This window comes from Colobus angolensis, unplaced genomic scaffold (assembly GCF_000951035.1).
Source record: "Colobus angolensis palliatus isolate OR3802 unplaced genomic scaffold, Cang.pa_1.0 Scaffold90, whole genome shotgun sequence".
Lineage (NCBI taxonomy): Eukaryota > Metazoa > Chordata > Mammalia > Primates > Cercopithecidae > Colobus > Colobus angolensis.
Window position 1 is genome coordinate 8,129,016 of NW_012122932.1, and position 27,422 is coordinate 8,156,437.

Genomic DNA, 27,422 nt, shown 5'->3' on the forward strand with positions numbered 1-27,422 from the left:
AGTTATGGAGATGGTCAGTGAAAGAGCAAAGGCTCTCATTCCCAGCCCTGGTCTCTAATAATTCTAGCTCCCTGCCTTTAGTATGGAGCTGGGAAAATGTAGCTTTCCTGGATAGAGGCCCAGCTTCACCTGAGTTCCAAATTGAAGGTAGGGAGGATTGCCTTGCCCTCAAGTTCCTCTCTTGCGAATTACATGCAAATGAAACATTGGGATTAAGTCAGACTTTGAACTTTTTCCCCCAGCTCTCCAGTTATTCCAGAAATGACAGTTGCTGGCTATTAAGCAGCAAACTCTTTCTTTGGTATTGTCATTAAGTAGGTGGGGATGTGAGGACTATGGTTCACGGTAGACTGAAAAAAAAACATAAAAATATCAATTAAAAGAGAATAGGGAAGAAGGAGTCTTAAATGTGTGGAACTTCTGTGGGAAGGCTTTGGGCTTCACTAGATGATCCTGAACTTGGGATGGCTTCGCTGGGTTCTTCAGTTTAGGGATGTTAGAAAAGGAGGCAGCCATCCTGAACACTTGGTTTGATGCCATGACTCCAGACATCTTGGACCATACGCAGTTTTGGATTCTCCTGACTCTGACAATTCTTCCCAGGGTCCAAAATCCAATGTGCATAGAGATGCCAGGTTATAAGACAGAGATTATTTATGCATTCATTTACTAATGAGGCTCTGCTCCATGCTGAGTACTGGAGATACAATGCTATACCAAAGAATTAAAAGATTCCTTTGCTTTCATGGAGCTTATGGTCTAGGGGAACAAAGACAACAGAAGAGGCAAACAGATGCCATAGTTCTGCTGCTGTGGGAGCTACACGAGGCTCTGAGTCTTACAGTTGAATACTAAAAATGTAATGGTTAGGATGAGGTCTGAAGGATGAATAGGGGCTGAGGCATTGATCAGGGGAAAGAGCAGCATGTGATAAAGATGGGAGCCTTTTGAATATGAGGGGCCAGACAAAGAGCAGTATGACCAGAGTACAGCAAGTATGTTGCTGGGTGACATTGGAGAGTGAACCAGGGGCCAGACCACACAAGGCCTCAAGGCTCATCAAAGAGTTTGAGTTTATTCCAAGTGTTAAGAGAAAAGCTTTGGTGGGTTTTAAGCAGAAAAACATGGTGCAATTAATATGTTTCAAAAGATCACTCTGGCTACCTTGTACAGATAGCCTTGTACAGGTGGGCAGCGGGGGCATAGAGGATGGGATGGAGGCAAGAAGTCCAGTTCAGTCTCAAGTGACATCAACAAGATGGCAGAGCCAGGCACAGTGGCACACGCCTGTACTCCTAGCTACTTCAAAGGCTGAGGCAGGAGGATTGCTTGAGCACAGGAGTTCTGGGCTGTAGTGTGTTATGCCCATCAGGTGTCCACACTAAGTTTGGAATCAATATAGTGACGTCCCAGGAGCAGGGGACCATGAGGTTGCCTAAGGAGGGGTGAACTGGCCCAGACTGGAGTTAGAGCAGGTCAAAACTCCAATGCTGATCAGTTACGGGATTGTGCCTGTACATAGCAACAGCACTCCAGCCTGGGCAACATAGTGAGACACTGTCTCTGAAAAATAATACATAAAACAAGATGGCAGAATAGGAGATAACCTGCTCATATCCCCCTAACAACATTTAGAATTCTACAACCATCTGCAGGAAAAAAAGTCTCTCTGCAGGAGCATTGAGCTTCAGGTAGGAGGTTATAAAACCCTGGTAGAGCCCAATACCTAAGAAGGCTGTTTTAAGAGTGTAGAATAGCACCCAGGTAGCAAACTTAATCATGCTCTCAGGTTCAAACCTGTAGACAACTTTGTTCGTGAAAGGGCTTGGCTTCAGCCCTATTTGGCTTTGAGCCTGCAATCAACACCATCTGCCAATGGGTCCAGGAGAAATCATGCACCTTCGTGCGTCTGCAGAAAGTTTTGATTGCCTGCCAACACTAGTCTTGCCAGTGGATCTGAAAGTTATCCGGCAGTTTGGCTCCAGCCCCCTATAGCTGTAGGCCCAGCTTATTACAGCTTGCACAAGGTAAGCTTACTCATACCTCACAGACCGGAAATTGCCTGTCCATAGGAACCTCTGTGATAGCCAACAAGGCTCCATCCCACAGCAGATCCAGAGGGGGCCCAGTCTCAGCTTTCACCCCTCTTGCTACAGTTGGGAAACTCCCCAACCCATGCAGGAAATTGGTTGGGAAGTACACACATCTGGGCTACTAGGGTGAGTTCACCAGCATCTATGCCACAGTGGATCCTGCAGGGGCCCAGTCTTGGCTTTAGTTCCACTTAAACTACAGTAAGAGAACTGCCCTGCCCATGCAGGAAACTGCTATGAACACACATGTCTGGAACACTGTGGGCAGGCTTGCCAACCTCTGTTCCACAGCTCCTCTCACTATAGTCAGGAAATTGACCCACTTATTCAGGGATCTGTCAGAAAACATAAAGTCATATGGACCAATGAGACAGGCTTCTGAACTCAGGTTCCTACCCATCTTTCCCACACAGCTCTGGTAGCCCCTTTGACTCTTCTCTATGTCCGACTAAGCTGGAGTACCACCCCAACCTCTAAGTCCTCACAAGACTTACGGAGAACCCTAGATTAGAGTACCCTCTAGTGTTGAAATGGCTGCAGCAGTCACAGACTCTGACAACAGATTAGATTGCATAAATTTTTGGACAGGCCAACTGAAGGATGAGCACAAACAAGGCCAGACTGCAAAGATTAGAATAAATATCTAACTCTTCATTATACGAGATTGACATACATCCACAAGCATTAAGAACAATCTTGGAAGTATGACCTCACCTAATGGACAAAACATGACACCAATGAAGGACCCTAAAGAGATGAAAATATGTGATCTGTTGGACAAGTAATTCAAAATAGCTGTGTGATTTAGAACTTAAAGTATAATAATTAAAAAATTTTTAAAAATTAAAAAAAGAGACAAAATAGCTGTGTTAAGGAAGCTCAGTGAATTTGAAGAAAACACAGAGAAACAATTCAACAATTTAACAGAGAGACTGAAATAATAAAAAAAATTCTGGAACTGAAAAATACAAATGAATGAAAAAAATTTTAAATGCAATAGAAAGCATAAACAGCACAAGTTAATCAAGCAGAAGAAGGAATCAATGAGCTTGAAAACACAGCCAAAGGAGAAAAAAAAGAAGAACGAAATAGAACAAAGAAAGCTTATAGAAGCTATGGAATAGCATCAAAAGAGCAAATATTTTGGTCATTGAAGTTCAAGAGGGAGAAGAAAAACACAAAAGGTTAGATGGCTTATGTAAAGAAATAACAGAGACCTATCCAAACCTAAAGAAAAATGTAATTATCCAGGTAGAAGAAGGTCAAAAGTCACCAATAGGATTCAACCCAAATAAGACTATCTCAAACATGTTATAATCAAACTTTCAAAGGTCGAGGACAAAGAGAATTCTAAAAGCAGCAAGAGAAAATAAGCAAATAACATGTAAGAGAATTCCAACACACCTGGCAACAGACTTCTCAGCAAAAACTTTGCAGACCAGGAGGAAGTACTGTTGGTGACAATTAGAAGTACTGAAGGAAAAGATAAAAACTTGCTAACCAATAAGCCTGTAACCAGAAAAGCTATTTGTCAGGATTGAAGGAGACATAAAGATTTTCCTGGACAAATGAAAGACCCAGAAATGTGTCACCATCAGACAGTCTTACTAGAAATGTTAAAGAGAGTTTTTCAAATGGGAAGAAAAGGACACTGTGTAACAATAAAACATATAAAGTTATAAAACTCACTGGTAAAAGCAAATATACAGACATTCACAATATTCTAATATTATAATCATGGTGTGTAAACTACTTACATTATTAGTACAAAAACTAAAAGACAAAACTATGAAAAATAACAATAACTACAATAATATGTTAAGATATAGAGCTATTGAATGTTTATTGTAAGCCTCATGGTAGCCACAAAGGAAAGATTTCTAATAGTTAAACAGAAAATAAAAGCATACTACTAGAGAAAAATCTCTTAATCACAAAGAAAAACAGTAAGAAAACACAGAATAAAGAATCTGTTCTCTAAAACTAGAAAACATGTAACAAAATGGCAGTGGTAAGCCCTGCCTGAATTACCTGAAATGTAATTGCTTAAATCATCCAATTAAAAGACATAGAGTGGCTGAATGAATAAAAATAAATAAGACCCAATTATATGCCACTCACAAGACAGTCACTTCACCTATAAGAGAATACATAGTCTGAAAGAAAAAGGAGGGAGCAAGATATTCCATATAAATTAAAACAAAAAAATGGGGCAGGAGTAGTCACACTTACATCAGAAAAAAATACATTTTCAGAAAGAAAATTGTAACAAAAAAGACAAAGCAATTATATAATGGTAAAGGAATCAAATACAGCAAGAGAATATAATAATTATAAATATATATTCAGCCAGCATCAGAGCACTTAAACATGTAAAGCAAATATTAATAGATGTAAAGAGAACTATACTCTGCAATAAAATAATAGGAGAAACTTCAACACTTTCCCCAATAGACAGATCATCCAGACAGAAGATAATCAAAGAACACCAGACTAGATGTTTCTAGATGCACTCTAGACCAAATGGACCTAACATACATTTACAGAACATTGCATTCAAGAGTTGTAGGATATACATTCTTTGCAACAGAACATAGAACAGTCTACAGCATATATCACATACAAAACAAGTATATCACATACATATATCACAATACAAAACAAGTATTAACAAATTTTTAAAAATCAACGTTATATCAAGTATCTTTTATAACCACAGTGCAATAAAACTAGCAATCAATAACAAGAGGAACTTTGGAAACCATACAGAATTACAGAAATTAAACAACATGCTCCTAAACAACCAATCAATCAATGAGGAAATTTTTTAAAATTTCTTAAATTTCGTGAGACAAATGAAAATGAAAATATGACATATGAAAACCTATGAGATACAGCAAGAGGAAAGTTTATAGAAATAAACACCTATGTCAAAAAAATAGAAAGATATTAACAACCTAGCACTGAACTTCAAAGACTAAAAAAGCAGAACAAACTAAATCTCAAATTTACAGAAGGAAATAAATCATAAAAACCAGAACATAAATGGATAAAATAGAGGCTAAAAACAACACAAAAGCTCAAAAAGAGTTGCTTTTTGGAAAGATAAAGCTGACAAACCTTTAGCAAGACTAAGAAAAAAAGAAATGACTCAAATAAATAAAATTATAAATGGAAAAGGAGACATTAAAATTGATACCACAGAAATACAAAGGATCGTGAGAGACTATTATGATGACTATACACAACAAATTGTAAAACCTAGAAAAAAATAAGTTCTTAGACACATGCAACCTATCAAAATTAAATTATGAAGATATAGAAAATCTGAAAAGACCAATGACAAGCAATGAGGTTGAATCAGTAATAAAAAGTCTCCCATCATTAAAAACCAAGGACTGATGGCTTCACTGCAAAATTCTACCAAGTATTTAAAGAAGAACTAATTTAATTATTCTCAAACTATTCCAGAAAAATTGAAAGGGAGGAAATTGTTCCAAATTCATTCTTTGAAGCCAGAATTACCCTAATCCCAAAACCAGACACAACAAAAAAGAAAACTACAGGCTAATATCCCTGATAAACATAGATGCAATAATCCTCCACAAAATACTAGCAAACCAAATTCAACAGCACATTAAAAAGATCATGCACCATAATCAAGTAGGATTCAGCCCAGGGATGCAAGAATGGTTCATTATATTCAAATCAATAAACATGATACATCCCATTAATAGAATCAAGAATGCAAATTATGTGATCATTTCAATATATACAGAAAAAGTGTTTAATAAAATTCAGCACCCATTTATGATAAAAACCCTCAATAAATTAAGTATAGAAAGAAAATACTTCAACACAATAAAGGCCATATATGACAAACTCACAGCTAACATCATATTGAATAGAGAAAAGTTGAAAGCTTTTCCCCTAAGATATGGAACTAGATGAGGATGCCCACTGTCCCCACTTCTATTCAACTTTGTACTGGAAGTCCTAGCCTGAGTAATCAGGCAAGAGAAAGAAGTGAAGAGCATTCAAATTGAAAAAGAAGAAGTTAAATTTTCCCTGTTTGCAGATGACATGATCTTCTATATAGAAAAACCTAGAAACTCTGCCAAAAAACTAATAGAAATCCAACAAAGGTGCAGGGTATAAAATCAAAATACAAAATTCATAGCATTTTTATAGTCTAACAGAAAACTACATGAAAAAGAAATCAAGAAAGCAATTCCATTTACAATTGCTCCAAAAAACACATCTAGGAGTAAATTTAACCTAGGAGATAAAATATCTCTACGGTAAAAACTATAAAACATTGATGAAAGAAATTTAAGAGGACACAAGCAAATGGAAAGATATCCATTATTCATAATTGAAAGAATTAATATTGTTAAAATATCCATACTACCCAAAGAATCTACAGATTCAATGCAATTCCTATCATAATATCAATAACATTCTTCACAGAAAGAGAAAAATAATCCTAAAATTTGTATAAAACAACAAAAGACCCTGAAGAGCCAAAGCAATCTTGAACAAAAAGAACAAAGCTAGAAGCATCACACTATCTGACTTCAAAATAGACTACAAAGCTATAGTAACTAAAACAGCATGGTACTGGCATTAAAACAGACACAACACACAGACTAATAGAACAAAATAGACAACCTAGAAATTAATCTACACATTTACAGCCAGCTGATTTTCAACAAAGGTGTCAAAAATATGCTCTGGGGAAAGGATAATCTCTTCAATAAATGGTGCTGGGAAAATTGGATATCTGCATGCAGAATTAAACTAGATCTCTATCTCTCACCATATACCAAAATCACCTCAAAATGAATTAAAGACACAGATATAAGATTCAAAACTATGAAAGTGCTAGATAAAAACATAGGGGAAACGTTTCATGGTAGTGGTCTGGACAAAGATTTTTTTAATAGAATCTCAAAATCCCAGACAACAAAAGCAAAAATAGACAAATGGATTTCATCAAACTAAAAAGCATAGCATAGCATAGCAAAAGAAGCAATCAACAGGGTGAAGAAACAAGCTACAGAATAGGGTAAAAATATTTGCAAACTATGTGTCTCACAAGAGGTTAATATTCAAAATATATAAGGACCCAACAAAAATGCAAATAAGTCCATTAAAAATGGACAAAAAACCTACATAGACTTTTCTCAAAAAATAAGTATACAGATGACCACCAGGTATATGAAAAAGTGTTCCATATCGGTAACCATCAGGGAAATACAAATCAAAACCACAGTAAGATATCACCTCACCCTTGTTAGAATGGCTACTATGAAGAAGACAAAAAACAGCAAATGCTAGCAAGGGTGTGAGGAAGGGGAACCCTTATATTCTGTTGGTGGGAACATAAATAGTGCAGCCATTATGGGCAGCATTATGGAAGTTCCTCAAAAATTTAAAAATAAAACTACCATATGATCCAACAATCTCACCATTGAGTAAATATATAAAGGAAATTAAATGAGTACATCAAAGAGATATCTGGCACTCTCTTGTTTATTGCAGCACTATTCACAGTAACCAAAATATGGAATCAACCTATGTGCCCATCAACAGATGAATCGATTTTTTAAAAAGTGGTATGTACTCAACGAAATAGTATTCAGCCATAAAAAAGAATGAAATCCTGTCATTTGCAACAACATTAATGGACCTAGAATACATTATGTTAAGTGAAATAAGCCAAGCACATAAAAGACAAGTGCCACATGATCTCACTTATATGTGGAATCTAAAAAAAAAAAGATCTCATAGCAGTACGGAGTGAAACAGTGGTTCCAGAGACTGGGGAAGTGAGGGGGAGGGGTGATGGGAGGAGATTTGTGAACAGGTGCAAAGGCACAGTTAGATAGAAGGAATAAGTTCTTGTGTTCTATTGCACAGTAGGGTAACTATATTTAACAATAACGTGTATTTCAAAATAGCTCAAAGATAATATTTTGAAAGTACTCACCACAAAGAAATGATAAATGTTTGAGGTGATCTACATGCAAATTACTCTGAATTGATCATTATATAACATATACATATAACAAAACATCACATTGCACCCCATAAATATGTACAATTTTTATGTGTCAGTTGAAAACAAAATAAAATTTAAAAAATAAAAGAGGTACAGTTTAGAGGCCATTGTGTTCATCCAGATTTGGGAAAGCTGCTGCAGCTTCAAATGACTTCAACACTTGTGTCTGCCACCTACTAAGATGAAAAGAGCACTGGGATAGTTCTATGTGAAGACTGGTGTGATTTTTCAGAACTGTTGTGCACTGGTTCTGGGGCATTGGGGAAGTGATTTTGCCTCTTTGTATCTATCTTGCTTGACTGCTTAATGGAACTCGTATATCCTGGTCTACCTACCTATGATTTTAAATCACACAATCTCATAAACGGAAAAGCGTAAGAGGAAGCAACTCCCTACCCCCGTGTGAACCTTGACCCCTTCTCTTTCCTCCTCAGAGTTGCATCCCCAGCACTTGCTGTCCTGGGGAACCAAGAGTCACCACCAAGTATATCTCTGTAAACAGGTCACTACTTGAACACCTTCAGAAATGGAGAAACGCTCTCAGTCTCAGGATAGCCATCTCAATGCTGTACACCCTATCCATCAAAAATATCTTCCTCATATTTAAGTAGTAGTTGTTGTCCTGAAACTTCTGTGAAGTTCTCCTAAATCAGGTCACATAGTACAAGCCTCATGCCAACTCTTCAGTGGACACGTCTTTTCATGTCTCTTCATCTGGTTAAATGTTCCCTGTTCCTGCAACTGTTCCTCATGCGACACAGCTTTGCTCCACTCTCCTGGTCTCATTCATTTCAACAAGTTTTCCTCTCTCTTATTTTCCCCTCCATGTGAAACACCTAGGAGCATTCTTTTCCGCATAGCAAGCAATGACATATATTTGTTGGATTTCTTGGAGTGAACACTGTCTGCCTAGAGTGAAAAGGGATCTCCAAGAAATCAAGGTAGAGTGAAGTGTCAAGGGACATGGGAATAACACATATAAGGTCAACACAGATAAGCAGTGTGGAACAACAGAGCAAGCCAACAGGCCTGCGTACTGCTCTCCTAAGGCACAGTAGACTCTTGGCTTTCTTTGTAAAACTCATGGGTTGCATTGGTGATTTCTCTGATTGTTAAATATAGGGTTTGAATTAAACACTGTCACCTATTGAAGACTCTGAGCTTGAGGCTGTCAGAGCACTTGTCAGAAAGGGCTTAAAGGTACAGGAGCTCCAGAATAACACTTCCTCAATAAATTGAACAGGATGGAAACAGAAATGAAATGCAAATAACTTTATCACTATAGGATTCATTATTATTCGATGCCCTAACTGCTTACCACATAAAATCACAAGTCACATGCAAATCAACTTATAATATCTTGGGAAACCCTGGACTTGGAAGTATCCTATCAGATCAGAGAGAGAACAATGGAACTCTTGGCTGGTTATGTTTCTCTTCATTGTTTGGGGGATAAGAGAGGAGAATAGCACTCTGACAAATTCAAAGATACATTTCTCACCTCATAATTGATTGTCATATTTGCCTTTTTTTATCTTTTTATTTCAGCCAAATTATCTTCCTTGGGTGAGTGGGGGAAAGAATTGTGTCTGCACCCCATGGTGACATTCCCCACAATGGCTGGAGTATGACTGTTCTGATTCTATTTCCAATGTATTCTTCCTTCGTTTCCTTCTAGTCCACTATTTTGGTGGCCTTTGCCAGCCAGGAGAGCAATAATAAGGCAGTCTGAAAACATGTCTGAGTCAATCAAATGTTTGCATCATGTATATAAATGCATTTGCATTCATATGTGTATGCACAAACCATTTGGTGTGTATGTAATTGATTATGCATATTTGTGATTTTTGTGGGCAAGTGTTGGCATATCGATGTCTTTGTCATCATGTGTCTTGCTGTTATATATGTGTGAAAGTGAGTGTGAATACGTGCATGTGGGCTTTATCACCCCTGAAGGACAGCAACCCCACAGGTCCATGTCCGTAATAAGGAACAAAATATGGAGTCTCTCTAACATTTGAATTCTCACATCTTGCTGACAGATGAAAAGGGTGCAATAGGGCCTGACAGTGCTCCAGACTAGTGCTCAGTCCCTCCCCAGAGCCTTCCGCAGTTGATGTCCATGCTGCTGATGCCTCTTCCCTTTGGCCTACAGGTCCCTGTCTGGTCGCATCGTTGGTGGAGTCTGGTGGTTCTTCACCTTGATCATCATCTCCTCATACACAGCCAACCTGGCTGCCTTCCTGACCGTGGAGAGGATGGTGTCTCCCATTGAGAGTGCAGAGGACCTAGCAAAGCAGACAGAAATTGCTTACGGGACGCTGGAAGCAGGATCTACTAAGGAGTTCTTCAGGGTAGGGACATCCTTTGTCCCAAGGCACTTTCTCAAAAGGGAACCACAACTGTCATTAAAATGTCTTTCTCATTATATAGCCTGAGATAACAGGCAGCCAGAGCAAGTGCTTAACTGACTGTAAGTCAGGGAAACTCAGGACATTTCTAAGCTTTCTACCACCCGCCTGAGAAATCCACATTTCTACATTTGTAGAAGCTTCAAAGCTCCTGCATTGATTTAGATCCCTTGCCTTTTTCAGTCTGTGCTAATTCTCTGAGGGCTGCAAAAAACATCAAATACAATTTCCTCTCTGTTCTCACAGAAACCTTATAGTCTAGTTAGTAATCAATTAGGAACAGCTTATGGACAATAGCTGGACCTGATGCTCTTTGTGTCCCCTTCTATATCATAGAAGGAGCTCGGTGAATGTTTGTTGACTTGATGAATAAGAGGATACTATATGGGAAAAAATAACTGGAAAAAGTGATCTATTAAATAGTTGCAGAAGAGAGAGAAAATGTGAAGTGGGAGTGGAGGTGGTGAGATGTGTTTTGGCAGGAGACAGTGAGCGGAGGCAAAGGAGCAGAGAGCTTAGGAGCACAACCTTCAAGGTCAGCAGATGGAGGCCCGGAACCTGGCTCCATCCCTTACTTGTTCTGTGCACTTAGCCTCTGTGACACCATTTCCATTCATGCATATAATGAGGAGAATAATGTCTATATTAGAGCCTAACAAGACTAAAAGAGATAGGGTATCTAAAGTAAGAGGCAAAACAAGGAACAATCAATGGAGGTTCCATATACCATTAGGACTTTAGGAAATGCAAACATCTGGGAGTCATTCTGAAGAATTGGTAGAGACTGAAGCCATACAGGTTAGACGTGTAAACATTTCTAGATATCACAAAACCAGGCCAGACCTGAGTAGGCTAAGTACATCCTAGACAAAAGGAACAACTTGAACAGATGCCCAGAAGCAGGAAAACCTGTGGTTTCCCTGGACTTTAGGGATGTTTGTCCCAGGAGTTGAAGAAACAGTACATGGAACTACCATATATGGATCAAATAAGAATAATAAGAAATGTTTGCTATTGTCTACCTATGAACCAGGTCCTGTGCTAAGCACACCCTACACGAATTATCTCATTTAATCCTCTCATTAAAGGTGAGTTAGAGATTGTCTCTATTTTATAGAGTTAGGATATGTCCCCATTTTATAGATCAGAAAATTAAAAGTAATCTCCTAAGATCACACAGCTAATAGTAGCATAAGGAGCAGAGAGAGCAGTCTGCCATATTGCCTCAGCAAAAGAGAAGGGATCCTGTACAGCTACACCTAGTTATCTCACTACAACTTCTTGGAGCAAACTCCAGGCCCGAATAAACCACTGTGGGAGGTGCTGCAGGTTCGTGACCATGGGCTTTCTATTCTGTATGATAGCCAGGAAAGGGAACAAAACCTTAACCATCACTGATCCTAACCCCAAGGCTAAAATCATCAATTTTCAATGTATCAGAGCAAGAAGGTGCCTTTAGAGGTCATCTAGTCAGAGCCTGTCATTTTAAAGAGAGGCATTACTTGCTTAAGCTCACCCAGCCAGTTAATAAAAAAGCCACTTACAATCTCATTACAATTCCCTAACATTTTTAGCCTGCAACAAAAGTGTGAAGAAGGTGCCTGTTTCTACTTGTCCCTAAAGCCTGTCCTATGCCCCAACCCCTGCTGGTGCAGTTAGGGAATCATCTAATTCACTTAACAATGCTCTCAGCCTTATAGTATAGACAACATGCACCAGTCCTCAAAGTACTTTTGCATCTATGGTTTCATTTATGTTTCACCTGTGACCTCAGGCAGAAGAGGTACTTGTGGAAGCCACTTTGTGGATAAGAAATTAAAACTGGGGAAATTCTTTTGATGCAGGTGTCAGGGGTGGGTACCAAATCTGAGTTTTCTTGTTCCAACCCAAGTATTCTTGTCACTGAACCACATGGTCTTAATGTGGTGGTGTCATCAAACTGACAAACATTTTTAAAAAGATCACTCAGGATGACAGCTGGGCTTGTGGACACATCTAGTCTAACTGTACCATTTTATAGTTGGGAAAACTGAGGCCTAGAGAAGAAAACGGTCATGCCTCCCTAGTGAGAGGCACAGCTGGGATTTAAAATTTCAAAAGTCTTTGTTAATCACTATGTCAATTGACATATGACTGCCTCTTGTCCACAGCACAAAGTTAAGAGCCTGGAACCAGGGCAGTGCATATTCTACAAGTTCTGTGCCCAAGCCTACTACATTGGTGGCAAATTGGTTGTAGCCCATGTACTTACTTTGACAGGTCAGTAGTGGTTGCCTAGAGTTTCTGAGGTTACATCTGGGCTTGATGTGAACGGATTATTTGATTGATATCGTTGTCTCTCATGTATAGAGGAAGGGAAACTGGTACCAAGCAAGCCAGGTATGAAGCATTCCTACCCTAAAGTAAAACCTGAAAAAAAGCATAATTATTAGTAGTCATTGCACTACTTATAGAATGCCTTCTTGTGCCAGGCACTGGGTTATGCATTTTACCTGTGTTCTCATATAATCTCCCTGGCAACACTGTGAAGTGCACAGTATTATTACCATTTTCAGAAGAGGAACACTGAGGCTCAGAAAGGCTATGCTACTTGCCCAACGTCTTTTATCTAATAAGATATAAAACCTAAAATGAGGGAGGCAGCTGGTTGCAGTGGAAAGGCACAATGTGTGCAATCAGGAGACCAAGGACTCCTGGCTCTGCCACTAACAAACTGCATGACATTGGACAGTTTATTGCCACATCATGGGCCTCAGTTTCCTTACCTGTAAAAGGAGAGTACTGCGAAGATATGTCCCACGCATAATAAGCCTTTCTATCTCTGTGACTCTGACCTTGGATAATTATCCCACCAAGAGTTTGGTGGGTGGGGAGATAAGGTCACCTACCACCCCCACAAGGCAGAAGGAGGGAATACTGAGACAAGAATTCTTCTATTCCAGTCTCTGAAAAAGCTGGCTTCTTGTCCTCATGACAGCCCAGAGCTTCTTGGCAGCTCCAGCCCAGAGATGCTTAATCCTCCATCGACAGTTTAATTAAGATGTATGAAGGGCCATGGGAGCTGCAGATGATAGGAGAGATCCAAGAACAAATGCCCTGAGTACGCTTCCAAACTTCCCTGCCATTCATGCTACCTTCACATTCCTGGAGATTAGATTTTCCTGATAGTTCATCCTGAGTGTCTATGTGCACAGCCTTAACATTTGGGTCACTGGGGTGAGGCTGAGAGGACATATTAATTTTCTGCATACTGTTGCCCAGAAGGCTCCTCAGCTCTGCCTGTCAACAGTCCAGTTCCCTGCTGTGTCCATCCTGTCAGGTCAAATTGCATCTTGCAATTGCCCTGCTGTGTGTTTTGTTGATTTGTGCCTAGAAGATTATCTGCAAATCTGGTCACAGCTGAATTTATACATTTTCCTGCTTCCTGTGAGAGAATATTAAACACATTGGCAGACCTTATGATTAGTTCTGGGTACTCCCTCCCCTAACCTTGGAATCCTCCCTCTCTTTTCTCCCTTCTTTCTTCTTCTTTCTCACATTGACATTGTTGCTTGAATGATGTATCTTCAGGTAAAGAATCGGATACTTCAAGCTAGCCAGGGACTTAAAGATTACAATGCCCAAACTCCCCCTATGGAATGGATGGGGAAACTAAGGCCCAAAGAGAAGGGATTCTCCGTAAACAAAGCCATGAGTGAGAAGTAGAACTAAGACTGATATCCAGGGCTCCTCACAGCCAGTCCAATATCCTTTCCAAATTGTAAACCAGACTGTAAAACGAGTGATATAGTTTATCTAATTATAGGCTATTAAAACTGAAGTTTTAATAGCAACTATTTCCATTACTTTTCCCTTCAGACCTGTGATTTTCCTGGGCCCCGAATATCTTTATTGATCAGCTGGCTCAAATGACAATTGTAGATCAGTATCTTACCAACACTTGCCGTGCCCTAATATCAAGGAAATAAACCTGATACTTGTATACAGAAAAAAGTGATACGCTGCATGTATAATGATAATTTTATGTTAAATAAATATGAAATCTATGTATTAACCACTGAATTATATAGAATATGTGACTCTAGCAACAGCTGTTTTTGAAAAGTAGTCCCTTACATGTATTTAACACTTGTCCGTTTAGGAAACATTTGTAATAGCCAGACTTTAGTATCCCTAAAATACATCTTTGGGAAAAGGTCACCATTTAGAAATAGTATGCTAAACGAGAAGTTTGATCGTGGTCTTGGATCATGGGCCCTGACTAGGGACCTACCATGTGCAAGGAGCTCAATTAGACTCTGTGAAGAACCCACAGGAAGGAAGACATTCTCTCAAGTAGCTTCCACATACTTGAGACTACATACAAGAAGAGACGACTTGCAATCCCAGCAGTCTAGCCTGGCCATCCAGTGAGTGCCCCACGCAGTGTGTCCCATAGGAATATCAACCCTCACAATACTGTTTCTCAAAGTGAGGGCCACACAGGCCACACAGATCAGAATCACCTGGTGGGGACAATTCCTGAAAAAGATGTATCCAGGTTCCATTTCAGACTTGCTGACTCAGAATCTCTAGATTTAGAGCTAGGGAATCTGCATTTTAACAATCAATGTACATGATAATGGTGCCTACTGGAGTCTAAAAACCATTGCCTTTGGGACTGAGGTGGACTCTAAATATATAGGATTTATTCTGTTTCATGAAACAAGGATTTCGTTAGACAGAACCAGCATCTCAAGTGGAATAAACAGTCCAAGCAAAGTCCCAAAGGGGAGAAGGCCCAAGGTGAGTTTAGGGGGAAAGTAAGGCAGTTGGGCCATATTTGGAAGATTTTAAAATGTAAGCAGGTGACAATATTTGGTCCCAAGTTACCAGCTTTATTAGACAACAATATATTTGGTGCAAAAGTAATTGAGGTTTTTTACCACTAAAAGTAATGGCAAAAAACCTCAATTACTTTTGCATCAACTTAATACATTCTGAGGACAGGTCTTGCAATATAGGATGACTAGAACTTGGCTACCCATGATCCAGAAATTCTGCAGTGTTTTCTTCCAATAATGAAATCAGATTCCACTGATATTCAGCTGTCTAGTTCTTCTGGTTAGTATAAATATGGCCTTATTGAACAATAGATACGTCCTTTAATGTATTTAAAAGTCAGGCAGGGCCCCAGTTTCTTAATTCTCCCCTTGTTTAGGAGGAATATAATTACTCAGAAGTAATTAAAAGATTCTGAGCTATTCTGTTCATTCTGAATTTGCAAGATATTTGTACTTTGGAACCTACTGGTACTAATTAGAGCCTCTTATTTTGCAATCACTCATAATTTGTTTCTTCCTGAGCTAATCTCGCTCATGAATGTGTGATCAAGCTACACTCAGCTCTTCATTAATGCGTGCGCCGACCCCAATTCCAAGCTCACTTAATTCCAGCTTTGTTTCTTTCCCTGCCAGAGGTCTAAAATTGCCGTGTTTGAGAAGATGTGGACATACATGAAGTCAGCAGAGCCATCAGTTTTTGTGCGGACCACAGAGGAAGGGATGATTCGAGTGAGGAAATCCAAAGGCAAATATGCCTACCTCCTGGAGTCCACCATGAATGAGTACATTGAGCAGCGGAAACCCTGTGACACTATGAAGGTGGGAGGTAACTTGGATTCCAAAGGCTATGGCATTGCGACACCCAAGGGGTCTGCCCTGAGGTAAGTAGCCAAGATTTGCTTCCTTGGTACTCCCTCTCCCCTCCCTATCTCAGGAATGAAGCTTCTGTGTCTGCTACAAGGCTCCAATGCCACAATGCAAGCTGTCGAGGGGGCTCTTCTTCAACACGTATGGGCCTGAAAGATTCCAGCCACCCAAGATCTTCAGCCCTGAGGTTGGAAATTGACCTGGGGGCCTCAGCTTGCTGTGACTGTCACTGCCCATGTGTTCTTCCCCTATGCCTCACCTTCCTCCTCCAAGTGTGTGAAACATCAATGAACCTTGTGCTTTTGTCGTGTGATCTGTAACACCCCATCCTTTACCAGACGCCCCTGCATCCAACAACGCAATGAACAGAGTTCTCCAGCAACCTGAATTCTTTGACAGAAGGTGGTTTATAATGTTTGTCTCAAAAGAAACATAAACACATTGTCCAAATGAAAAATCAAATCTTTCGAGTCCTGAGACTCTGGCTGTGGAAATCAAAATAGTATCTAATGAATAGCACCAAATTAATTGTAGCACCTATTCTTACCTAGAGAATGATTTATTTAGCAAGATATAGACAGTTTGGTAAAGAAGCATATTCAACTTTACTTTCACGTAAAGAAATCATATGCATTTTCAACAGTTGAGGAAGAGTCCTGTAGACATGGAGTCAGAATACCTAGATTTAATTCTGACTGTCTTACAAAAGGTAAAACATAGCATCTCCAAGCCCTCAGTTTCCTCATCTGTAGAGGGAGAATAATTGTCCCAGCCCTTCCTAGGTCTGAGGTGGTTTGAGTTCAAGTGGTATAATTTATGTTGAAGGTCACTGAAAACAGTACACTGTGAAGTCACCTATGAGACATTATGTCAATTACAGAAGAATTCAATCATTTGGGGGAAGTGTTGCATTTCAGGAAGGGTAAGAAGGATTAATAAAGTTTGCAAAATGATGGAGAGGCATTCCTAACCCATCTGGATATGATACCCTGGTTCACCTCTGCCTCCACTTTATTCATTTATCTTAATAGTACTAAGCCCCAACATTGTTCTGGGGACTGGGCTAGTAGCTGGAGCTACAATTTTGAACAAAAAGACATAGTCCCTGCCCCCATGCAACTACATTATTGCAGGAGAGACAGACATTAAAGAAATGATTAATGTTTAATGACAATTCTAATAGATACTAGGACAGTCTATAAATGGGGACCTAGAGGACATCTACTTCCTGCAATGTAGCAGAACAAAATTCTCACTATGAAACAACCAGATATGCTGGATAAGATATAACAAATAGCCTTTTAAATGCAAGTTAAGAAATCCCTAGGACCAAATAGAAAAAAACAAATCAAAACCAAAACTAAAAGCGTAAGCTTATTATTCTGGGACCACCCTAAGCAGAGCAAAGGTATAAATCATGTGACAATCTACATGCGCAACAATTGACAGTACAACCAAAGACATAAAAGTAATCAAAAACATTTTAAGAGAAAAATACACTATCATTAAAGACCAGATATATTCAAAAAAGTCTGAATTAGAACCTATAGAAATAAAAAATTCATTCATTTATATAAAATCTCAGTGGAGGGGTTGAACAGCAAATTAGATAAAGTTAAAGAAAGAATTATCCACTCGGGGGTGGGGGGGAATCAAAGAAAATTCCCCAGAATAACACACAGAAAGATGAAAAGAAAATGTAACAAAGAGTTTAAGAGACATGAAAAAGAAAAAAAATTGAGTCTGCTGTGAGTTCCAGACAGAGACAAGAGAGAATGAAGTGGAGGCAATGTTTTAAAGAAATTTTCTGGAATTTATGGAAAGCGTAAATCCTCAGATTTGAAAATCAGTCTTAAGCATAATAAATAGATAAAAATCAGCAGCTGATTCAATTGAAAGTGCAGAACCATAAAGACAAAGAGATCTCAAAGACACCCAGATTTAATAAGGTTCAATTTGGTCTGCAGGATGAGTGGGGCATGGCTGGGAAGACAGGTCCAAGGATGTTTTTTTCAAGCTGAAGTTTGACAGATTAACAGGAGTCAACTAAGTGAAGGGAGGAGAAGGGAAGAAAAGAGTAGCTGAGGCAGAAGAAACAGCATGTGCAAAGATTCTAAGGCAAGAAATCATTGCACAGTCGATTAACCAAAAGCCACTAAGTGTTCTTGGAACACAGGTAGTAATACAGAGGAGAAATGTTTAAGCTGAGATTGGAGGATGAAGTGGGGAAGAATTTTATAAAGAACTTTTGTCCTTATTCAAAGAGCAGTGAAAATACTTTGAAGAACTTTAAGTAATTATCTGAAAATTGAGAGAATAAAGATACCTGGAGAAGTGTAGACATAATTGAATATGAACTAATGAAGATAAATGGTCTGGTATTTATCAGTCATGTATTTTTGCCTGGTAGAATCTAAAACACTCTTTACAAGTTTGAGCAAAGTTCAAAGGGGATTCAGATGATACTGTTTGGCAAGGAAGAGGCTTTTATCTCAGAAAGTTATTGATCATCAACCTAGAAAGACTCAAAGTAGAGAATGAGTTTTTATAGTTCCAGGAACATCAGTGATACCGCAATGTTACAATGCACTGAAGGTTTCATGAGTCAAGGACATCCACATAAATACGTGGATGTGAAGTTAAGAAAACAAAGCACAGACACGTAACATAATTTGTCCAATCAATAGAGTACCTCTGCCATCCCATCCCACACACCGTTTCCTGGAACAAGGTAAGGTAACAACAACTCAGGAAATACTGTATATTTCCTGCTACTGGAAATACTGGAGTGACATGAACCTAAAACTCAGGCCATTTGGCACTCAAATGACTTTCCACTATAATAAAAATCATCACTGAGTCAGTGGCTATTAAGTGCCACTCACTGTAGTACTTGCATTACCTCTTACAACCCTTGCAACATGCCTATGAATACCATTATTTCCACTTTACAGATGAGGAAACAGAGTAAGAGTTAAGTTGCCTAATCAGGTCGACACAGCTAACAAGGCAGAAGCCAGATTTAAAGCCCTGGCAGTCTGACTTCAGAGCCTACGGCTGTAACTCACTCTAATGTTGCACTGGGCTTTATGAATGACAGCACCATTTAAGGCAGGGGACTGAACTTGGGCCAGGTTCTTTGCACCTACTCACATGGACCAAATAACCCCCAACTTGGGAATTAAAACCAGATCTTTGAAGTCCAAAGCAGCCACTCACCACTCTGAAGGCAAAAAGTGATAATGGACACTGACTTTAACACACCCAGCACCATTCCTTTGAGGAGTAACCCTGCTTTTATGGATTTGCTTGCTGAAAGACAGTTTCTGGAACAAATGATGAAAATAATTCTGCTTCATAATAAAGAAAAAACTAATTCTTTTGCATACATCTCTGTAAAACACGTAACAAGCCATTTATTGATTTCAAAAAAGAGAGCAAGAGAAGAGAGAAATGAAAAAACAACATGTTTCAAATGCAGATCACTGATGACTGAACTGCAAGTCAAGAACACCCAACTGATGGTCATATGCTCCTGTCTTCCCACAGTGCTCCTTTCTCTCCAATGCAAACTTGATGATAGTCATGGGGCCATGATAATTCCAGATTCAAAAACAGAAGAGTAACACTCGTCCTAAGAGGGCCTCAAGTGTCTGGCCTGGGAAAGTTCCTCTACCCTTAATGGGATTCTGCTTCTCATCTGTGCATTAAAAGGGAACACTGCTAGCAACCAATAATGTAGAGGTTCCACAAAACACACCATTGAAGAATGGTTGCAGAAAATATGAGTAACCATGCCTCCCCCACAGCCCACCCCCCACACACATACTCCAGCCAGGTTTCCATTATAACTCTTTTCCACACCCCATATGATGCCATTTGACCCAAGACATGGTCAAATTCCAAAGAGTTATAGCAGACTAAATACCACAAACACATGTGCCTGCTTCAGCAATCCTAGATCCACTAACTTGATCCCAGAAAACCATTCTGCATGACAGAGGTGGACAGTAAGGATCAGAGTAAAGACATTTGTGCTTCCTTTGGACCCATTGAAGAGGGGCTGATATATGCTTAAAGATAACCTGGCAGAAGAAATCCAATTTTGTTAAAATGATTTTGAATTATAAAAAAAATACTTTTTTAAAAGACTGTTTAACTACTCACAAGGCTGCAAACTCTTTGGAAGTGTTTACACCACAAAATGGTGCTTGAGTTTGTTCCAGGTATTATTATAAACTTCTCTTCAGCCCAATCAAATGTATGGTTTTTGCAGCTTCCACAGGCTGATGTCCTCCAGGCTTACTGCCTGTACTTGTATCAAGAGAGGACCTTCCTGGCCATCCTCCTCCACTACTTTCTCTCCATAAAGCCAGACTTCGCTGTGCCTGTGGTGCATTCACTCTCTTATAACCTGCCTAGAATAAGCTCCAGATTTCTCCAAGACAGATCACCCAGTTATGCTTCAGAAGATCAGAGAACTGACACCTAAGGCCCAAATGTTCCTCCAAAACTTGCCAAGTCTACTTGGCAGAAGCCAGGCCATGGTCCCCACAGAGTGTTATAAAGCTATGTTAGTGACAGAATGGTTTTTGGTTGTTGTTGTTTATTTCTTCTGCTCTGGAAACAAATACTCTGATGAAGTGAGGTGGTTCAATGCTTGATTTTCCATTTGGACAGGTGGCGTTTCTTTGAAACAGATGCTGTTTGTTGGCTGTCACTGCATGTTTGGGGGTGGGAGAGGGGCTGTTATGTTTCACGAGCCCTCAGGTTGTGGATAAAGACCTATGCAGCCAATGCCAGTCACTAGGGAAAGGCAACTGGCAAATCTACTAATTATGATCTATTGGCCCTTTTAGTGCCAACTTAATGTATCTTGCTAGCCTAAACTGAAATGTCTTCTCTTTATTATGATGAACACTTCCTTCTATGTGTTCAAACTTCCTAAGTAAGGGGGCATAGCCCATGTTTTATAAGCCCATGAAAGAATCCATACCAGATTGGCCTCAGTTGAAATGTCACCTAATGATTCTCTTTCACAAACTATCTACCAGGAGTTTAACAGATTTGCTAAGAGTTAGACCCTAATCAGGACATTGGTCAAAGTCTGGTCTTTAACTGTGACCGTGGTTACATGGAGTCTTCTTTGGTCTCTGTGATCATGACATGTTTGTCTTCTGTCACGTGTCTTGTTTATGCCAGATGTATGGGCCAAGGGGGCAGGAGTGCAGTACAACTTCACCCTGCAGCTTACCAGGTAATGGACACCCAGGAAGGTCTGAGACCCACTCCCTGTGCTTTCCATTTAGCTTCACAGATTGGTTTCCAAATACCTTCTCACACAAAGCACTGTGCATAATGCTGCAGGGAATGGTAGTGAGAGACGCAATCCCAGTATTTAAATAATGCATCATCAAGTACGGCTCATGAGCAGAATTATGTAGATACCTATTATCCTACCAATGCCATAAAAGAGTCAGAAACACTCAAAAAAAAAGGAGTGTCCAGAGCTCAAAAAAAAACACTCAAAAAGAATTGCAGATTCTTCCACCACTGGAAGAATTGTGGAAGAATGGTGGAAGAATTGTGATAGATGGGAAGTGGGGAGAGGATGCTTCATATTAGGGGCTGAAGGAGAAAAGACAGCAAATGCAGAAATGGAAAAAAAAAAAACAAAAAACAAAAAAACATGGGGCTTGTTTGCAGGAATGACAAGGGGTCCACTTTAACCGGATGCTTCATATTAGGGGCTGAAGGAGAAAAGACAGCAAATGCAGAAATGGAAAAAAAAAAAAAAAAAAACAAAAAAACATGGGGCTTGTTTGCAGGAATGACAAGGGGTCCACTTTAACCAGATAATTCATTAATAGGTAGGAGTGATTGGCTGTGGTCATATTGTGAAGAATCTCAAATGTCTCTGCATGTTTTACTATGTCTGTAGGAGTCACTGAAGGTCATTGACAGGGAGGGACATGATCAGACAGGCTCCTGGAGATTACCCTGGCAATGGTTTGCAATGTGCATCAGAGAGAGGAGGATCACAGGCAAGGAAGTCATTTAGAAAGCTGTTGTGGTCATCTTGGTAGGAGGTAATGAATGTGGTCATGAGTTACAATGGGATGCAGACATGTGGGAGAAGTGGTGGACTCTTTGTTCATCACTAGTCATATCCTTCACTTTAAATCTGGAAAGTTTGGAAAAGAAGTCTGTTACATAAGCTTTCTGGGACTTTTGTGCTCCTGCCTAAGGCTTGACTGTGTACAAACTGATTTTGGCAAGGACAGAAAATGGGAAGATATGGGATTTACCTCCCAAACAGAATAGTTGCTGCCACCTCAGTTTTACCTCTGAAATGCCTACCTGGTTAAGAAAGGCATCCCTGGAAGGGACACAAGCTTTCCACTACACCAGCAAGAATGATGAAGGCCGTTGATCACCTTTAGTTACTCCCTGCTGCATTGACTATATCTGGCCTTTATCAATTTTTTAGTATGACACGAGCCCAGAATTGTTCATCACCATTTTAGCCTCACTGGCATTCCCATTGAGTATATTTTTTATCTCTTCACACAACCCTGTGCTGGAAAATAATCTAGCAAGAGTTGCTTGTGCATATTGGCATCTGGCTAAAGAAAGAAGGGTGGTTAAGGCTGTGAGTCAGGAAGAGGTATCACCAAGGTTTTGTAGGGAAGGCTCTCATTTTCAGGAACTGAGAGTTTCCTCCTAGTTGCTCATGAGGTCCAGTAGGCCTTCCCTGAGAACCTCTTTTCTTTTTCTTTTTTTTTTTTTTTTTTTGCCTAATGCTGACCTGAGTGTTACAGAAAGCCATAGAGAGTTTTCTTCTTTTAGAGAATCACATTGACCCAGAAAATAATTAGGAAACAAATAAGCAAGTGCCTTTTTGTGTGGCATTGAGTCAGTCGCTCTAAAGAGCCCTTCCCAACTTCAGTGTGTATCAAAATTACTCAGGGGAGCTGGTTTAAAATGCCCCTTCCTAGACTCCAATCCTTGAGACTTCTGATTTTGCAGATCCAGGAATAGCAATTTGAACAAGTCCCCCAGGTGCCTCTGTTCTAAGTAAACAGCAGTCCACTCTGGGAACGAGGGCTAGAAGAGGTCAGGGAGGTGACGTGCGTGTAGTCTGAGGAGGCAGAACATGAGGAGGAGGCTCTGAAGCAGCAGGGGGATGGATATGATGGGGGGTGACCAGGCATCCTCATGGAATGGTTCACAATCACAACTCCTGGAGTCAGATCACCTTCAGTCAAGAGTTTGACCTCACTGGGTAAGTCACTAGAACTTCATAAGCCTCTGTCTTCTTATCTGAAAAACTGGAATAATAATTTTGTGCAGCTGCTTTGACGCTCTGATGAAATAGCATGAAGTGCCTGTTACAGAAGATACTTACTAGTGTTCATTTTCTACCACTCTCTTCCTCCCATTAGACCTACTAAAAAGACACTTTTGAGCCAAAGAACTTATTTTTTTCTTTTTTGTAAAACCAACTGTGTTCATCAGAAATGCACATGAGCCCCACCCTCATCCCCCTCACATACACTGGCTGCATTCGAAATAAAATGTCTCTGAGAACAATTTGTGGTCCTCCCCCACAGAGAACATGCTAAAAAATAAAACCCTAATATTTCTTTTTCTCCCTCCCTCCCACCCTCACAAGTAACAGCCTGTCTTCCCATAGTATAATACTGGTACAGAGCCTGCTGTTGATAAATACAGTATGTCCCAGGGAAATGACAGTCCCTTTCAATTGGTCCTTACCTCCTGATGGGTAGCCAGGGATGCTTGTTGTCATGGTAACCCCATGAACTCTGTGACCCAGGTCGGGCCTGATCAGAGACAAAGCCCTCTGAGTGGAGAGGCTGGATTTACTTGTGTCCTCAGAAGAGCTGGAGAGAAAGGAAGAGAGAGAGGAAATTGGGGGATAAAAGGGGAGATAGAAAAAAATGGGAGGGAGGTTGGGAGTGAGGGAGGTTGGAAGGGAGAGACAAAGGAAGGAGGGAGGCAGAGAGGAGAGAGAGAGAGAGAGTATGTGTGTGTGTTTCAATAGAGACTGGAGGTTTGCAAAGGAGAGCTGCATCAATTCAGAAGCTTTCTCAGGTCAAGATGCATTACACCACGCGTGTAATGCACGTGGGATGCATTATGGAGAGTACCGAGAAAGCTTCCTAAGAGACTGGTGCAGTAGTCTGGTGCAAAAGTCCAGACAAAGGAGTGGCAAGCGATTTAGCATTTTAGGGGTGGTGGTAAGACTTGTTGTTAATATTATTGAGCACTGACTTATCTCAGGCACTCCTAAGAAGTGATGTGCATTATCTTATTTAATCCTAACAACACCGTGGAGGTAATATTGTTTTCATCTTCATCACATAATTCAACCTGATTCTAGACCTCTTCTCACTCATTAAGCAAGAATGCCCTCTCAAGGATATAAGGAGGTAAATTATGAGGAAGGGATGATTATTCAGATAATAAAGATTATTTAATCCCCACCCCCACCACACACACACACACACACACGCGTGCACACACACGCACACACATAACATTGGTCCTATCCAACTAATATACAAATAAGAAAACAGATTTCATAAGGGAAATGGCTTGCTTTCTGCTCTATTTGAATTCCCTAGGGAATCCTTGCTTGACTCTGCACCATTTGTATTTGTTGGGGACAAGGAACCTCTCCAAGGTCAGAGTCATACCACAGGTGGATGTCTTACCCTATACCTACATAAAAATGCAAAACTATACATCTGATGCATATTAACGTTCCCCTGCTTGCCCATGACAGATTGAAGCAAATTTTTATGCTCCTGAAAATTCTATATGTTTTTTGTTTCTTTCAGCAATGAAAAACAGGTCATTTTAAACCAACTGTGCCATAAGTTTAGAGGGTGGGGTAGGGGAGCCTTACATCCATTTCATGCCAATGATGTGCTGGGCAATGCATTCACTGCCCTGTAATGGTCATACATTAATCCTTCCCTCACCTTTTGATTTAGATATTATCATTTCCCTTTCACAGTTTAGAAAACTAAGATTCAGAGGGTAATGCTTTACCCAGGTTCTCAAAGTGATTTGTGGAACAGAGCTTAGGTACAAACCCTGATTCTGAAACCCTCATTCTTTCCACAACCCATCTATGTGCTAATCGAGACATGCATCACTGCCTTAAAAGGTGGCATCCTCAAAACATCCAGGGAAAATATCAGGGGACATGAGATGTCAGGTAGCCTCCACAAACTAAGCACTCTGTCTTGAAGCACTAGGCTGGGTTGCAGATCCACGCTGCTAATTTATTTTGGAGGATCCTGGTGAAATCACAAAGACAAATGGGCACTAACTCTTGTTAGAGCCGTTTATTTATTTATTTATTTATTTATTTATTTATTTATTTACTTATTTACTTATTTATTTATTTATTTTTGAGATGGGGTTTCACTCTTTTTGCCCAGGCTAGAGTGCAATAGTGCGATCTTGGCTCACTGCAACCTCCGCCTCTCGGAGGTTCGAGTGATTCTCCTGCCTCAGTCTCCTGAGTAGCTGGGACTACAGGCATGCACCACCACACCGGGCTAATTTTGCATTTTTAGTAGAGACAGGGTTTCACCATGTTAGCCAGGCTGGTCTCAAACTCCTGACCTCATGATCCACCTGCCTCAGCCTCCCAAAGTGCTGGGGTTACAGGCATGAGCCACCATGCCTGGCCTAAAGCTCCATTTTATAGTGCCTGGTTGAGAAGCTCATAAATGGCAAAGCAACACATTAAAGAGAGAAATAGGAGGAAAGTGGTGAGAGTAAGGTGGCAGGGATGTATCTGGGAAGATGAGCAAGGGAAATGAATGGCCTTTACCTAGGTGGGAACAGCAGCTCAGTGCAGGCTGTGATTTACCCACTGAAGCACTGCTCCTCCTGCTGATATACAAATTGTATGTTGCTTTCTTTTAAGAGGCTGTCTCTGTCAAAAATAGCATCTCTTTTTTTCCTCTCTCTCCCTCCTATCAGCAACGTAATTTCAGACTTGCTAGGTCTTTTGCGTTTTCTACGAAGGCAGCTGCTGTAATACAAAGACCACGAGAGAGACGGATTGGATATCTGTCCCAGCTCTGCCACTTGGGGCTTGTGGGTTTGGAAAGCAAATGTGCTTTGGTGTTCCTGAGACCTGAATTCAAATTCTGCCTCCCACATTTATGTCCCATGTGATCTTGAGAAAGTAGCAAGCTGCAGTATGACCCAGAAGTCAAGACTGGTATGAATCCCGGGTCTGCTGTTTAATAACAACTGTTTCCTGGACAAGTGACTTCATCTTCTTAAGACTTAGTTTGCACCAAATGTAAAAAACTGGAGGTAACTCTGGCATTTGTATCTGTGGTTGTTAAATGTGGTTAGATGAGATAATACAAGTGTTTAGCACAGTGCCTGACACATAGTAAAATGCCTGACAAGTGTTAATTATCCTTATTTAATGTCTTTGAAACTTAATTTTCTCATCTTCCAATTGAGATCTTGCTATAAGTTTCACAAGATTGTCTTGGGAATACAATGAATCCCTTATGAAGAGTTCATGCTAAGTGAGGAGTTCTTGAATATGAATCCACTTTCTTCCCCCCAGTTCTCCTTCGCTTTCAGCTTCCCTCCACACTCACCATCTCTTCTGTTTGTGTGAGTATCTGACCCAAATTAGTGGCGATTACCTTCTCTGGGCTAGACCACACTAGGATTGTTAACATTGCAACATGGCAGAAATTTCAGAATACCAAATGTTCAGGTAACAACCACACTGCATTCATCCATACGCCTGAAGGTAGAAAGTTCCAGTGTCTGAGAAGCCCAGTCTCTGAGGGCAGGCAGAAAGTAAGGGATAAGGGGTAGCCCTGAGCTGAACCCCTGCTGAGAAATTCCCAGCCATCTGTCCCTGTAACATTTTGTGAATGGCCCCACAGGCTAAGATCATGGCTTAACAATTGTATGTAATCAGCCTGTTCCTCAGAGGGGAAGGGGGCAAAAGCCCAGGTGAATCCTAACCAAAGGGACCAACCTCGTCTCACACAGTAAACCAGCAGAGTCCTGAAACAAAGAAAATCAGGCAGGGAAATTTGCATATAGTATTCATCCTTCCTCAGAACAAACTTCTAGCAAATGAAAA

At 40.2% G+C, this 27,422-nt stretch overlaps 1 protein-coding gene across 6 annotated transcripts in view; it reads left to right on the forward strand.

Moving 5' to 3' along the window:
* GRIA1 (glutamate receptor, ionotropic, AMPA 1) overlaps positions 1 to 27,422 on the forward strand; it is a 335,531-nt gene that overhangs the window by 275,531 nt on the left and 32,578 nt on the right. For all 6 annotated transcript variants that reach the window (XM_011931636.1, XM_011931637.1, XM_011931641.1 and 3 more), the window contains 2 exons: positions 10,313 to 10,511; positions 16,025 to 16,272. In XM_011931636.1, coding sequence (XP_011787026.1) covers positions 10,313 to 10,511; positions 16,025 to 16,272 — 447 coding nt within the window. The remainder of the gene's footprint in view (positions 1 to 10,312; positions 10,512 to 16,024; positions 16,273 to 27,422) is intronic.